Here is a 14,980-nt window from a genome sequence, read left to right as displayed (position 1 = left end):
CTTTTTCCTCTGAGAGGGCACCTGGCTGGACACTGGAGTCTGACCTTACCGATGCATCGGGTCCCCTCCTCATTGGAGTGGTAGCCTCTGCTGCATGTCAGCATGTTCCTCTGGCAGGTGTAAGACCCAACGGTATTTATGCAGTTGAATCCTGGTTTACATGGCTCGGGGAGAGATGTGCATTCATTAATATCTGGTGAAGAAAATGAATTAGAATAGTCACAGAAGCTATTTAACCTTTCTGGTCTGTTTTCTTCCAGCTGTCACTTCTTTCCTTCATTTCAATTTATTGTGCCACAAAGATAAGGCTGATGAAGGTCTGCTGTGGTAACATGTTCAAATTCAATATGCAAGCGTGCATATCTTTAAAAGGACAGCAATGTTTAAATTAAATTCACAGCAGGATTTGAAGAAAACTACATGTGGTCAATAGACACCCCTTGGACAGGCTAAAAGGAACAGGAGTTGGCCAGTGCTGCTGCACATATTACAAAAATATTGCTGATCACACTTACCAACACAGTTTCCCTCAGGGTCTTGTAAAAACCCATCCATGCAGCGCTGCTTTGACTCGCAGTAGAATGATCCTTCCGTATTCTGACAAATGAAGTTTACTTTGCAACTATGAGTTCCTCTCTCGCATTCATCAATATCTGTAAATCAGATCAAAACACCAAATTGTGACTAGTCAAGCTGTAATTTTCAGTAGCCTTCACGACGAGTTAACTCCTCAGAAAGGAAGTTAGGAAGCATCATTTAAACCAGACATCCAGTGTTGACTATGGGAAATCTGATGCTTAGGAGTCTCTTGGACATCCACTTCAGCACAGGCTTCAGAATTTGTTAGGTCCTGCAGCAAATTTGATTTAGGTCCCTACTGCTTTTTTCACAGCGTCCCTTGTACATCACAAATACTGGAATATCTGAAGTTTTAAAGTCATAAAGACCCAAATTACAACCAGGAATAACCAACACACAATAAAAGGTGTACCACACTCTTCCAAAAGCAAAATGGTCTCTTATTCCTTGTATATCTCAGGGATTCTAGGTAGAAACCTTCCTCCACTGAATTTGATACTATTGGGGCACCTCATTTGAACAGGGATAGGATTTCACTATGTACACAGGCACGTGTGTGTGTATATATATATATGTACTTACATACACAGAACAAACATTTACCCAACTCTGAAAATTATTCTGAAAAAAATCTGAATGAGAGGTAGTAATATTAGTAACAAGTTTTGCTTTTTTTTCCTACTTTGCAGCCAGAGCTCAACACAGCTTTTTTTTTTTTTATTATGTATATGACATTATTTATCAAATTATGTTCACCAACTTAATGTTTGCTTTCTAGGCACATTGAAAACCCTTCCTGCAATTTTCAAACTTAGAAATTTACATGCAGCTGATCTGTGTTGAGTAACTGCAGGTATCAGCTGGTACAGTGGCAGTGCTAACATTTTCCAGTTGAAGAAAACCCACCTAGGAACAGACTTCAGTTATAAACATGTTTGAAATTCAATTCCGTTCAATATTTTCAAATGCTGCTTTAACATACACTGGCTCCTGAGAACACTCCCTATGATGAACATCTTTACTAGAAGGTAAAGACAAACGGAGGAAACTCCACAGCTGAGGAGACCCTGCTCCTCCAGGCAGACAATGGGAGAACTGCTGGCATTTCTCTTTCTGTTCTAACTCCTCAGATAAATGTTAAGGTCACAGGGGAACATCGGAAGTCTCACAGAAGGTACTATATTAGTAGTCTTCCTATCGTATTTACAGACTGACGCAAAAATGTGGAACTGAGGATTTCATAAACTTCTGCAAATTCAATAGTTATCCACAGGCAATTTTACACATAGTCCTGAAACTTTAGTCTTTCTTATAAGTCATTAATTTAAAGGCCAGTTTAAAACAAATTAAAAACATTTGTAAACTTTAGTCTGTTATAATGTACAGACTAGAAAGCCATCCAGATTAGCAATAAATGTTAGAAATGCTACAGAGTCAGACAACAGAACGAGACATTCACAAACAGCCTCTTTAAGTAAACCAACTCAAGTAAAACTACTTATGGCAGCTGTATATAAAGCGAGATTTCTGATCATTTTTATTTTATAACTTATGTTGTATGTCAAGAGCTAAGTTATTTCCTCAGGCATCTCTTACTCCAGCTGTCAGGAAACTCTTTGTGCAAAAATTTTAGGAGTAAATAACACTGACTTCTGCCCTGGAAGGCAGGGTCCGTATGTCTCTTGCATGCTCCTGTGCTGCAGAGCAACTTCTGCTGTGCTACGACCACTGATGTTAGCTTCTCCGTTAAACCTCTACAGAGACCAAGAAGGGGGAGATGGAGAATAACTTCTTAACCTCATGACCATTCCAAATGTAAATAAATGCAGACAGACCTCCTAAACACAGGAAGGACCAGGCTGAGGCAGTGTTCAACACCAAACAGTATCAGTCCCTTCAGAGAAAAGCAGAGCTAGGCACAGGAGCATAATGGGGATTCCTCCATCAGTGAGATCTACCTCTAATGCTTTAAAAACAGGGTAAATCCTAATTCATAAGGTTTCATGCAGTTTTCAAATAATTTATTGTTATTGCTGGAAACTATTTCAAATAAGAAAATGTTCAGAAGGAGTCTATGAAGCCAAACATCTCCCTGATGATGAGCCTTTTTTAGTCACAACCCTGGTATCACAGACCAGTAACAATAAAAAGGTTTGCAACCCTTTTCCTTTTTCGTAACAGCAACTGCATCAACTGAAAAACACTTGTCTTACCAACACATTCTCCATCCTTAAGTTCATAACCTGGCTGACAGCTCAGTTCCTGGAGACATTTGAATGAACCCATCGTGTTGACACAGTGCTCTCTCCGCTGGCAGGTGTGCGCGTCTGTTACACATTCATTAATGTCTACGAGAAACAGTTAAACAATTCAGTGCCACATATTTATCAAGTGATCTGCTTCTTCCTGCACTTTTGGAAGGAGTCAAAAGCTCAAGTGAAACCATTTCTTCCAAAAGACAGTCTATATAGGCCTTGCTACAGTGTTCTGATGCAAGACTTTTTTTACTCCAGGCTCTTTTGTTAACACAGAGTAACTCAAGAGACACAAATCGCAGGGAGATCTCCTCCCCTCTTCCCGAATGATGGCGTAGGCACTGAGGACAAGGGATGGACAGAATGGATTAAATGCAGGGTGAGCAGAGGATCGATAACCAGCTTCTGGTTTACTGACAGAAACCTCCTGGACAACTGAATGAGAAGTGATTAATGCTTATTGCTCATTACCAGCTTTTCATATCTCAGGCAATGCATCAGTCCTGCTGCTTCATGCCAGATAGGCAGGAGCTGCTGGTGTGGAACCGTTACAAGAGATTGGTACTGAAACTGCCTGCCTCGCCGAATGTGGCATCACTCATTTCCTAAGGAATGCGTCATTAGAGCTGGATACACGAGAAAATATGGAGAGAGGGATCCTGAAGGCTCAATCAAGTCTGTAAATTCACATTTAAATCTTTAAAGAGATCTGATTTCACCAGGTGGAGTAGTAGAAAAGTTATTTTTTAAAAATCACTTAAATAACAAGATTGCAGAATGCATTGGAATACGTTGGAATGTATTTCCAATTTGGAAAGGAATACGCCACGCCTTTAAAATGATACATTTTGATAGGCATGGATGAAATAATCTCAAATTCATGCTTTGCTTATTTTAATAGTGAAAGCTAGGAATAGCATGATGAGCAGATACTTATAAACCACAAAAAGGGGTAGAGACTGGGAAGAGAAACTTGCCATTCTCCACAAAATCTTACACGTTCACTGTTCTATATAAAGCAAAGAAGTATTTCTAGAACTAACAAAAGCCAAATGTGACCAGAACCATTACGAATCATCAGGCTTCTCTGAGCATGAAGCTGTTTTCATACTAAACAATATAGCAAGTATTGTTTAAATCAGAGTTCCATTTTGGCTGTAGAACCTCTTCCTCAACAAAGTACACCACCAGATATACTTCCCTTTGTGGAGCATGAAAACAAGAAAAGCCATTTTAAAAGCTTTTTGTCTTAGAAAATGTGTCAGTTTGTTTTCTACCAAATAGATGAGGACCAAGCACCAAGAAATTTCGGTTCCTGCTGAAGTCAGCTAACTGGTGATGTGTGCCAAGTTGTGCAAGACCAGTATGTTAGCTTGTTGCCATTTCACTTATTATTTGTGTTTTCCTTTTGTTGCTATTCTTCACATGCTGCATACTCGCTTTCCAAAGCCAGCTGATTAATCCTCAGCAAGGTCACTACCACCAGCTGGATATCCTTCTGCCTGTCCCACATGATGTTGCAGTACTTCCACAGAGTGGCAGGTATTTGACTACTCCAAAGATTTTACAGGGTTAATGCTAATGCTGGTACAGTTTCCCAGTTCCTACACACTAAAATGAAAAGTAAGGAGCAAAATTCTCATATGTGGTCTCGGGGCAGTGGGAGTGACCATACCCAAAACTGAAGCCCCCCTCCCAATGCTGAGAGAAGAATATGAACTGCTGTGGTAGACCTCTCCCACCTATCTACACTTGGTTCTTAAATAAATTTGAGATCTTTTAATTTATTATTTTTTTTTAATTTTAGAGAAAAATGGTTCTGGATAGCCACTTAACAGTATCCAAACCAGGGCAAGACTTTCTACTAGCTATACAACAGATCTCCAATTATCTTTTCTTGCAAACCACAAAAAGCCTTCTCATATAAACAAATCATCAGCACTACACTGCATCATATGAACTGAAGTCAGTTCAGCACGATGTCAGAAGAGCCACTAGGAGGAAAGCATGTTTGTCTGAAATACTACCCAAATAAAGTGGGAAGCATTCCACCTGATTAGCAGGTGTAAATAGGTAAAAAGAAGGTTCAGAATTCCAAGAGAAAAAGAAATCTAATATAATTTCATGTTTTGTTTATCTTTTTTGATTCAATTTTCAAATTTCTAAGTACTCGTGCAAATAAGCAGAACCGGCCGGAATGCATTTGAGGAAATTAAAATTATGGAAACTGGAAGCTTACGTACAGAATTTCTGCTTTCAATGAAAGTTTTGTGCACAAGTGACACACTGATGATCTCTAAAGCCTAATGATTGTGACTTGGGCTGAGATGGGAGCCTTAAACTATTAGCCATGCAGTATGCAAAGCTCCACTCTTTCCTCCATCTCTGGTATCAGGCCAGTTGCCAGTCCACCAAAGTTCCTTTTTCATTTCATTAAACAGGCATGCCCTTTTTTGTTCCTTTTTCTAAATGGTCATGCCCCAGAATGAGATCTCAGAAGACTTGCAGCATCTTTCTCATGAGTTCCCATCTGTCCACGACATCACAGAACAGTGTCCCTCAGCATGAGCGTGAGGTGGGAGAAGGCATTGTTGGGAATATGGTCCCAGCCTGTGCTGGGGCAGCACACAAGCTCTCCTGTGCTGGCTCTCTTCAGCCCAGGCTGCACCTAGTGTCATTTTTCTCAACCATTATGGCACAAGGTAGAGGGGAGTGAGGACTGAAAACATGTTTATAAAACAGGACACTCTCTCTTATTTTCTTCCCTGTTCATTATCCATAAAATCAAGAGTGCCCATAACCTATCTCTCTTCAGTACTGCAAAACAACTGAACTAGTCAGTACGATGCTTGACAGAGCACTAGGAAAAACATGAGTTATGTTTTCACTTTGAAACAAAGTTAATTCCCAACATCAGACCAGCTGTAGTCTTCATACAACACAATTACGGTTGTGAGGTAGGGCAAGATTATATTTAAAAAAAAAAAACAGGAATAAGAGGAAAAATAATTCAGTAGTACATTAAAAAAAAACCTCACGCAGTTCATTTTTGAGAAATCTACTAGGTCTATGTGTGTGGCAACAACATTACTCACTTTATGTCAGTAAAAACCAAAATGAAATGTAATTGTGTAATAGCTCTTCTTTCCCTGGAATTGTTGAAAACAGCAACATATATGTGACCCCTGAGCATATCTGTTGTATCTAAGAAGTTGACATTTTTGCAAAGAAATATCAACATTTACCTAGTACTATTTTTTCCAATACGTACTTCAACATTAAAAAATAATCTTTATACATGTTTTATAAAAATGTGAAATACAAACTTTTTTTTCCTCTGCATCTGTCGTTTCTCATGGGTTTTTTTTCCTCTCCAAATTACTTCAGCTCAATTTGTTTCATGGAATACATCTGTTTAATTTAGACCTGTTGTTATTTTTCAACCATCCATCTCATGCTCACACACAGTCCCTATGGTTCAGCAATAAAATGACCATTTATGGCTCACCCTGGCAGGAGGGAAAATGTAGATGGGAGTAGCAAAGAAAGTAGCAAAGCATTCCCCCATCAGTGTGCATGTGGGTGGTGGTAATGACTTTGCCTGAAAGTCACCAGGAAAAGCAATCCACATTAAAAACCTCCAACCTGGCTCTTATCTCTGGAGAACATGGAGTTTTCAAGCCTAGACATTTTAATATCTGTTCACAAAGTTATACAAAGCTGGTGTGTGCAAGCTATTTAAACAGCTGGTGACTCTTCATTGTGCATGGTTGGCTTCCAGGAATTCTGGATATCTGCTCTTGAATGCACCTGGAATGATAATTTTCCACAGTTTGACTAAAGGAAATTCAACAGATAAAAGGTTATCAGCTGTTTTGTTGCTGTGCAAAGATTGCATATTTTAGGGATGGGAGGAACAAAGAGCAACATCATTAAAACAATAACTTGCAAACAAATTACGAAAGCTTTCCTCATGGCGTTTGAGATAGCTCATGATGGAGCACACAAGCAGTTAAGCTGGAAAAGGATACCTTAGGCAAATAAGGCTGCAATGAGGCAGTTGAACAAAACAGAAACCACAGTATGCTTGTGGCTTTCCTCTGACTAGAAAAGTAGGAAAAATGTGAAATACAGCAAAGTTCTCCAGGCACCACACAGAGCAGAGCTGTATAAGAGTACAGAGCGCACAGGGTATATCTATCAAAAAAGAAAGAGAAACTTTAAAGTTTTCTAGATTATTTACAAGGACACCTGTAAAAACCTGACTTACATTACAGAAATACAGAGGTTTGTTATTTAGTGAGGGAGAAGAGGATCTTCTAGCTTTACAAATGAGAGTTGTATCTTTCATTTTATTAGCAATGCCTGAGGTTTCTCTTGCATCAGTCACAATAAAATTCTGTTATAATGTCATGGGGTAGAGGACAGGAGAGGAAAATAGTGAATAAAAGGAAGCACTTAGCATCTTCTGTAGCACCTTCTGCCAAAGTTGCTAACAAACATGCATTAATTTAGTTTCAAAACACTCCTGGGAGATGTAAAAAAGGACAGGTACATCCATACTGCACAGTCCAGGCAAAACATCAAGGGATTAAATGGCAAGATTTTCAGAAGCAGAATGCAAGGTGAGGCAGTTCCTTCAGCTGCTCACTTACCAGACCTTCTATTCAGAAGTGTGGCACATGCAGCAGGCTCTGTGAAAGCCATGAAACACACCATGCAGACTGTGGCCAGCTACAAATACCATCTTCCACCTCACAGTCTGGTATGTTGTCTGTAAAGGCATTCTTCCTTCCAGTGGTGTTCTGTCAGCCATTTAATTTGAACTAGATAATTTCATTAGTTTTCTATGCTTACCAGTATCTCTGATTTCAAAATAAAATAGTATTTTTTTTTTAAAAATATCCAATTTTGACAATTACAGAAGATGGTACATCACATTTCTGCTCTAAACTACGACACTGTCCAAACTTTCCTGCTCATGCCCTCATGCCATATGATGGTCATTAATAAGAGGAGATCATAGAGCTTTAAAAGACAGAAACAAAACCAAAGCTGTGATGGCCACAAAAACAATGTTATAAACATAGGGAGAAAGACAGGGATGGAGAATGTGAATGTATTCACACATGACATTATAGTCATAGGCACTGCTGCTTCCATTAACGACTAGAGGTCTCCATTTTTCCAGGCATTTCCACTGAGCACTGCTGCAGCTCAGGTACCTCCTAAACCCGCCTGAGAAAAATTCAGACCTCATCTTTTCGAAGCAAATTAAGTCCTCATAAATATACTTGTAAAAATAGAGTGGTTTCTTATATGAACTTAAATAGCAGGGACGATACAGCAGAATTATGGTGAATCTTTGACGGTTACACAAAGAGGTTTGTGCCAGAATCAACAAAGGACTAATCTGAATTTTAAAATTCCATCACTTTCGAATGGATCTTTTCCACTTCCCAGATTTATACAGATTTCTTGAGCTCTATTTATGAAGTTTTGTTGTTTCATGATGTCTGGGGACTTGGCAGTATTGACATTGTCCAGAGGGATCAACTGCTATGTTTTCTTAGTTTAATAGTCATCAGTACTGCTGTGGTCATCATACCTATGGACTTTTATGACTTTTGCACAAAGTTATATGTATCCTGAGAATGTACTGCTAGGGAAAAAGCCAAATGGCATACAACTCATGATGTTAAGTGGCTGAGCAAATGGTGCACATGTGTTTTTACTAACTCATATTTAAATGTCATATGCAAAGATGGCCAGAGAGCCTTTTTGCACAAATGGTTTAAATGCATTGCGGAGCATGAAGAATTATGATGCTGTGGTAAATGGCTTATACCTATCATCTTACCAACACATTTTCTATGCCTGTTGAGTATAAAGCCCTCTGCACAGATCACTCTGTGGCTGACACAGTAGAATGATCCCAGTGTGTTCACACATAATTGGCCTCTGGAACAAGCGTGAGCACCTGTGAGGCACTCATCCAAATCTATATCAACATGTTGCAACCAAAAGGGAAAAATAGAATTCTATTAGAACAATTTCTGAAATGAAACAACACTTCTTTCAGGCTGGAGATGCCTAAATGAAGTGTGTTGGAGCTACTATATCAGCACCATGCTACAATACATACAGTGTTACGCTGAAAACAGGGCTGGAATAAACCCTCGGCGATCATCTCGTCCTTGCTCACACCCCTACACTTTTTGTCATTCCAGAAAGAGCCATTCTTAAAAACAGGCAGTCACACAGAGGCAACACACACTTCTTGGCAGGAAATGTGTTCCAGCAAACCACCACCCTTACCATCAAATACTTACTTTAGCGTAGATTATAAATGTCCCTTGCTACAATTTAAACTCACTATTTCCACTGACACTTCTGAATTTTTTCACCTCCTGTTGGAAGACGATTGCCTTGAAATGCCCATTTTGATTCTGACATTAATTAATCAAATTAGCTTCCACCACACTTGAGTAAGCAATGCACAGTGAATATATTATCTGGTGATATTAAATTCCAATTTTCTTCATGGACTATCTGGAATTTCATGAAAATTATTTGTTATTCAATAAGATCTGAGATTAAGAGGGATGTGGATCACTTGTGAGCAATTCCGAGTATCAGAAGCTTCTACTTGCATTTCGCTGCTGGCTGTTATTGCTCCCATACTTATAGATTTATAATTAAAGTATGTCACAGGGCATTGCTTCTGACCTCCAAAATCTTTCCCTAGCAAGCATACCCTTTGTCACTACCCAGACTTGTCCCTAAAAATGTATATAATGTGAACGATCATGATGCAGCTTTGGAATTTACTGTTTGTCACTGTGCAGGCCTGAGCTTCAGTGTCAAGTGAAACACATGGAGCTGGACCAGCTCACAGAGAAGCCTCATTGAATCCAGGTTTTCAAGGCAAGCAGAAATCAAAACAAAGAAAACAGGTGACAAGGCACAGCTGTAGCTCCAAGGGCGTTCTGCAGGTCAGCAAATGTGCCTGTGTCCTACGAGCTGCTCCTGTTCTCAGGAGGAAAAGCTGCGTGTCCATAGCTGTGTAGGCAGACACTTGGGAGGAATAGTAGTGGGAACAGAAACCAAGAGGGCTGAAAAAAAGCCTGGAACATCAGAGGAAAAGAGCACAAATCCAGGCCTGCCTTCACCTGAAGTCCCCAGGTAACAGGCACATTGGATAGACACGCTTCAGGAGTTATCTGTGAAGCAGATCTGGTATTCCTTCTGCCAAATAGCCTCTGTATTGCCACTTGCAATTCACAGTAGAGAAGGAACCCTCAGAGAAACACCTATGGGTATGAGATATAAAACTGTTTTAAACCCTGTCTCTGTGGTGAACTGAACCACTTACCTTCACAAGAAAACCTATCAGCCATGATCGTATATCCAGACAAACAAGAGCATACAACATTTCCTTCCACAATATTGCAGATGTGCTTGCAGGGGCTGTTATCTATACAAAGCAAAATTGCATCATACATTAGCATTCTCAACACAGATCAGCTGAAGTAACAAACCTCTGAGTCATCCAAATAAAATCCCAATTTAGGCAACAGGGAATGCAGTTTATAAACAATCTGTCCAGGCAGCTCTAATCACTATTTACAACCCTCCTATTACACAGAAACACACCTGTGCCCCTCCTACCTGTATTGCTTGTGTTATGCTGCACTGCTTACTTTAAACTAAATAGCAGGTGTGTAACAACCCTGAAGCCAGAGTACAGCCTCAAATTACTTCCTCAGGTCTCCCCTGACAGTTCCTCAGCCTTATGCCAGAGGTAACCGATTAAGGATGTGCACTGAAATCAGATTGGTGAAAGGATGCATGAAATTTTATTCTGGCTCTCTAAACATTCCTCACTTGTCTGCATCTGCAGTTTACACCTCCAACATACCTTTACACTTATCCTGCCCTTCTTGTAAGGACATGATGAGAAGAGGCTGAGAAGGAGAGGCTGCTGGAGGGATGGTGGCTTCTGCTTCCAGCCTCTCCACCTGTCCTCTGTCAGGATCTGTAAGGCAAGGGAGGCAGAGATGGATCACAGACAGCATCATCTCCGCCAGACACCCCATGGCAAGGGTCCTGGTCCATCCCATCCATCCCACTCCCTCACGATTTGTAGGAGGAAACATTTTGGTGTCCTGGACAACTGTCTATGTGTGGGGTGAACAGTTGCTTTTGGAAGCTGCCATCTGATATGAACAACTGCCCGACAGCTCTCTCTCTCTCTGAGATGCTCACAAACATCATGGATAATTTCTGTAAAATATTGCAACACCTAATGAATAAACCAGAAAGTGCTAATTCTACTTTTAAAAATATTGCTATATTGTAAATACAGTGGCTGTCTTTCATTCAGTGTATGATGAAGGAAAAAGCCAAACCCACGCCAAGTCTTTAAACATATTCTGTACATGCTGTTTCAACACAGATGAAGAGCAGACGCTCACCTTTACAAGCATGGGATACTCTGGAATGACTTTTACACAGCCAAGTGGAAAATATGACAGCTGCTATCTGTCATGAAGATTTTCAACAGAGTAATGGTAAAGGTATCAGAATAGTTAAAGAAAGAAGCAGCTCTGTTACATCAATAAGAATAATCCAGTTTATCAATATCAACAAACTAGAAGCCTAAATCTGTAAGGCAGAATTGTTCTTTAAGAGGGATGTGTCCTTTTCCCATTGATTTGGGTTCAAGTGTCACCTGGAGCACAGTGTGAGCCACCATGCAATGACATTAAATGATTGTGTGACTGCAATACAGGTTTGGGGTACAGGAAGAGCAATTTCACTTGAAACCAAAATGAAATCACAGGCATACAATGGGCTGTGACACACAGGCAATTGAAAGTCACCTGCTTGTGGTATAGCTTGAATGATTTCCCCAGAGAGAGCAGAGAAGCAAGAAGCAGCTTTTGAAGTTTCATCAACGTATGCTTTCTCCCTGCCTCACAGACCCACTGCAAGAACATCACTACTTCCAAGCCTTGTGAAAAAGTGTGACATGTTTTAAAAAACAAAAATTAAATACAAAAACATTCTCAGTCCAGCAAAAAGCTGGAAATGTACTGGGACAGGTACAAATACAAAAGCTAACAAATACAAATACAAAATACTAACCACAGTAGTAAAAATTCCCCAGCGGTATGAGATTCAAAACTGTCTGGGGTCTCCATGCACAGGCCACACCACAGAGATGGGCACATACACAGAGGATAAATGAGAAATAAAAGGCTGCTGTGCCACATTGCCAGGTAGAGCACATGTGGATTGGCCAAGCGTAGCAAGCATGGTGCCCTGCCCTGCCCCCTCCCTCAGCCAGCCTTTAACCTGGCCCAGGATTCCAGGATGACAGCAGCAACTCTTCCTCGCTTCGCTCCTCCTCTGTGTCTCAGATGTCTTGCTCACAGTCTCCTACCCTCGTCACAATCCTCCACCTCAGCTGAGCTCTGTAAATCCTCTACATGTCTTGGCACAGCCATAAGCACTGCAGTCTTGCAGATCTGCCAAGATGACTGACTATCCTGATACTAGATTTATTAACCCAAATCTGCACTTCAACAGAGTTTGTAGTGGGAGAAGCAAAGCAAAGCAAAGCAAAGCGGAACAAAACCACACATACACTCCAGGTGAACAATCAAGCCAAATTTTGCAGTGCTAAAGTAAGAACCATTTTCTTTGCTTCTTTTGGATTAGATTCCTTCCCCAGAATTTTAGTACAAACAACAGGGCAGACAGCTGCCGCAGACACACTGTCAAACATGTTATTGATGTAAGTGTTGTAACATCATGTTGAAAAGAATGACATAATGAATGCTCATTGTTTGGCTTGGGCAGAAACTATTTGAAGTCTACGGAATTTTGTCATTGGATGGCAACGCTTGTTTTGCTTGTTAAATAACTGAAAGCACTTGTAACTAATATAAGGTTTCAACTTTTCGAGTTATCTGATCTGAAATCTTGCCATTGGAGAACTCCAGACATCAAAACAATTACAACACAATAGACTCGCTTTTCAAGACTTCCACCACACTAGATATATTTAGATTTTGTATCACTGAAAGATGTTAATGATTTTAGATAAAAATCAAAGTTCAGGAAGCAATGCTGTCTGTTTGAACTGAGTAAAGTTTATTTAAAGGAAAGCTAACTGTGAAATACAAAATTACTCTAAGAAGAAAAGGTATTTCATTAAGAATATTCACAAATCCTCTTCTGAAAAGCAAAAAGAGTTGATCTGAAGATATTAAATACCACCTGATCTCATGCCACTGATATACAAAAATAAGGTATAATTAAGTTTCCTAAATGGTTTTTTTTCCTTACATTATTAACCTGTCCAATTTCTATGGAAAATGTCCATGCATCAAAACCCATAAAAAAATCTCACAGAAACTACAGAGAAAGTAAAGAAAAGTTTGGTAGATCAATGCAGGTGGCACAAAGACCATCATTCATGGTGTTTCCTGCCCATTTTCTCACCTGGAGAGCAGCTAGTCCCATCATCTTGCAAAGTGAATTCTGGAAAACATGAACACTTGTAGGACCCCACGGTGTTTATACACAAATGCTGACAGAGTTCCCCACCATAGATAAGACATTCATCCAGGTCATCTCCAGGCAGGTTATTTGACAGTTCAGCTTCATTGCTGATGGACAAAGCTTCATTGTGATCTTCCATCTCTGAAACTACAAGAGGACACCGCTTGCTGGTTCTCTAATACGTGCTTTAGCATTAGCGCCATACAGTATGGAGTGTTCGGTCACACAAACTCCAGACACAGTCAAATCTACCCAGAACACTTAGCCCAAGGACAAGAGAGAATGAACCCAACCTGAAGGTAAGACCATGGTGCTGAAGGTCCACCACCTCCTTCCATAACAGGCTGGAGGGACAGACATTTTACAGGAGTCACTGAGAAATATGTGGGAGATGTGACCCTGGGAGGTTACAACCTCACCTTTCACACTGACTACTAACACCATTGCTATCGTTTTTTGAACTAAGATATCACACTGAAGCCCCATCTGAAATTGGCCCCACTAAAGAACTACACCGAATTTCAAATTTCAGGAAAAAAACTTACCCAGTTGGTTTGGAAACTCTTTTCAACACCACTATTAATTTATGGGCTACTTCTGTAACTAGCATTACAAAAATTCCGGGACCACTTAACAGTGACAGGGCTACCCTACCTACTCCTTTTAAACACTGGCAAAAGCACTATCCTTTCCATTTCCTGACCAAGTTTGACAAGACTTTCTGAGACACTAAAATTAATTGTTCAGCGAGTTTCTCAGTCGGCTTTTCTGAAACACATACAACGCAAACTTTCTTGCCCAGTGAGGTCTCAGCTAGGTTGAAATAAACCCTTACATTTGTTGGCAAGAGAAAATACACATTTAATTTATGAGAAAAGAATGCACAAAACTTGAACCCTAGCGTATGCAGGAGGTTACCATGCAACTCGTGCACGACAGGTGGCTACAGAGTGATGCTGGAAGGAGTGTGGCATTGGGCTGAGGGAGGAAGCATAACTGTCCAAGCTCCAGATCTGTCATGCCTCTCTGCCTGCAGGGATTTGACTTGGCTCCTCAGCATCACTATGCTCATATGTTGGAAGAGTGAAAACAAACGGCAGTGCTCTGGGGCTTCTCCAGAGTGTGCTGTGAGAAAGCTGCTGTGATGTTCACCAAAACAAGAGGAAATCTATTCCCAGGACGTTTCATTGGTATCATAATCCACGGGACTACTTTGTCTGGAAAAAACTTGTAATTTGCTTTGCACAGACTCTTTCAGGATTTCTTCTGCTAATAATACAATGACCAGCTTCAACTTTGCTTCTTACCAAGAGCTTCTTACTAGTGGCAGGTTCCTGTACTGTGTGACTCAGAGGGGAAAAACAAACAACCCCCCGAAGTACTAAAGAAGGCATGTTTTAAGGATCAGAAACACCTACATATTTTTTTTTTCCTTTTTCAGAACTGCTTTAAGAACAAGGAAGTCTATACTTGATCTGAGAGAGAAGGCAACTCTGCTCCTGTGGCGTTACTCCTTCTAGCATCTCCCCATGTGACCACATGAGACAGAGACCTTATCTGCAATGTCTTCAAAT

At 40.3% G+C, this 14,980-nt stretch overlaps 1 protein-coding gene across 11 annotated transcripts in view; it reads right to left on the bottom strand.

The window, feature by feature from the left end:
• Nucleotides 1-14,980, bottom strand: part of FBLN2 (fibulin 2) — a 121,991-nt gene that overhangs the window by 20,924 nt on the left and 86,087 nt on the right. For 10 of the 11 annotated variants that reach the window (XM_080387085.1, XM_080387088.1, XM_080387091.1 and 7 more), the window contains 6 exons: nucleotides 13,347-13,553; nucleotides 10,756-10,872; nucleotides 10,210-10,311; nucleotides 2,793-2,927; nucleotides 516-653; nucleotides 50-193 (listed from right to left, as the gene is read on the bottom strand). In XM_080387085.1, coding sequence (XP_080243211.1) covers nucleotides 50-193; nucleotides 516-653; nucleotides 2,793-2,927; nucleotides 10,210-10,311; nucleotides 10,756-10,872; nucleotides 13,347-13,553 — 843 coding nt within the window. The remainder of the gene's footprint in view (nucleotides 1-49; nucleotides 194-515; nucleotides 654-2,792; nucleotides 2,928-10,209; nucleotides 10,312-10,755; nucleotides 10,873-13,346; nucleotides 13,554-14,980) is intronic. The other variant, XM_080387083.1, reaches the window with a different exon arrangement.

Source organism: Falco punctatus, assembly GCF_963210335.1.
Source record: "Falco punctatus genome assembly, chromosome: 4".
Taxonomy (NCBI): Eukaryota; Metazoa; Chordata; class Aves; order Falconiformes; family Falconidae; genus Falco; species Falco punctatus.
Note: the sequence above shows the minus strand (reverse complement) of the source record. Positions and strands in the feature narration are given on the sequence as shown.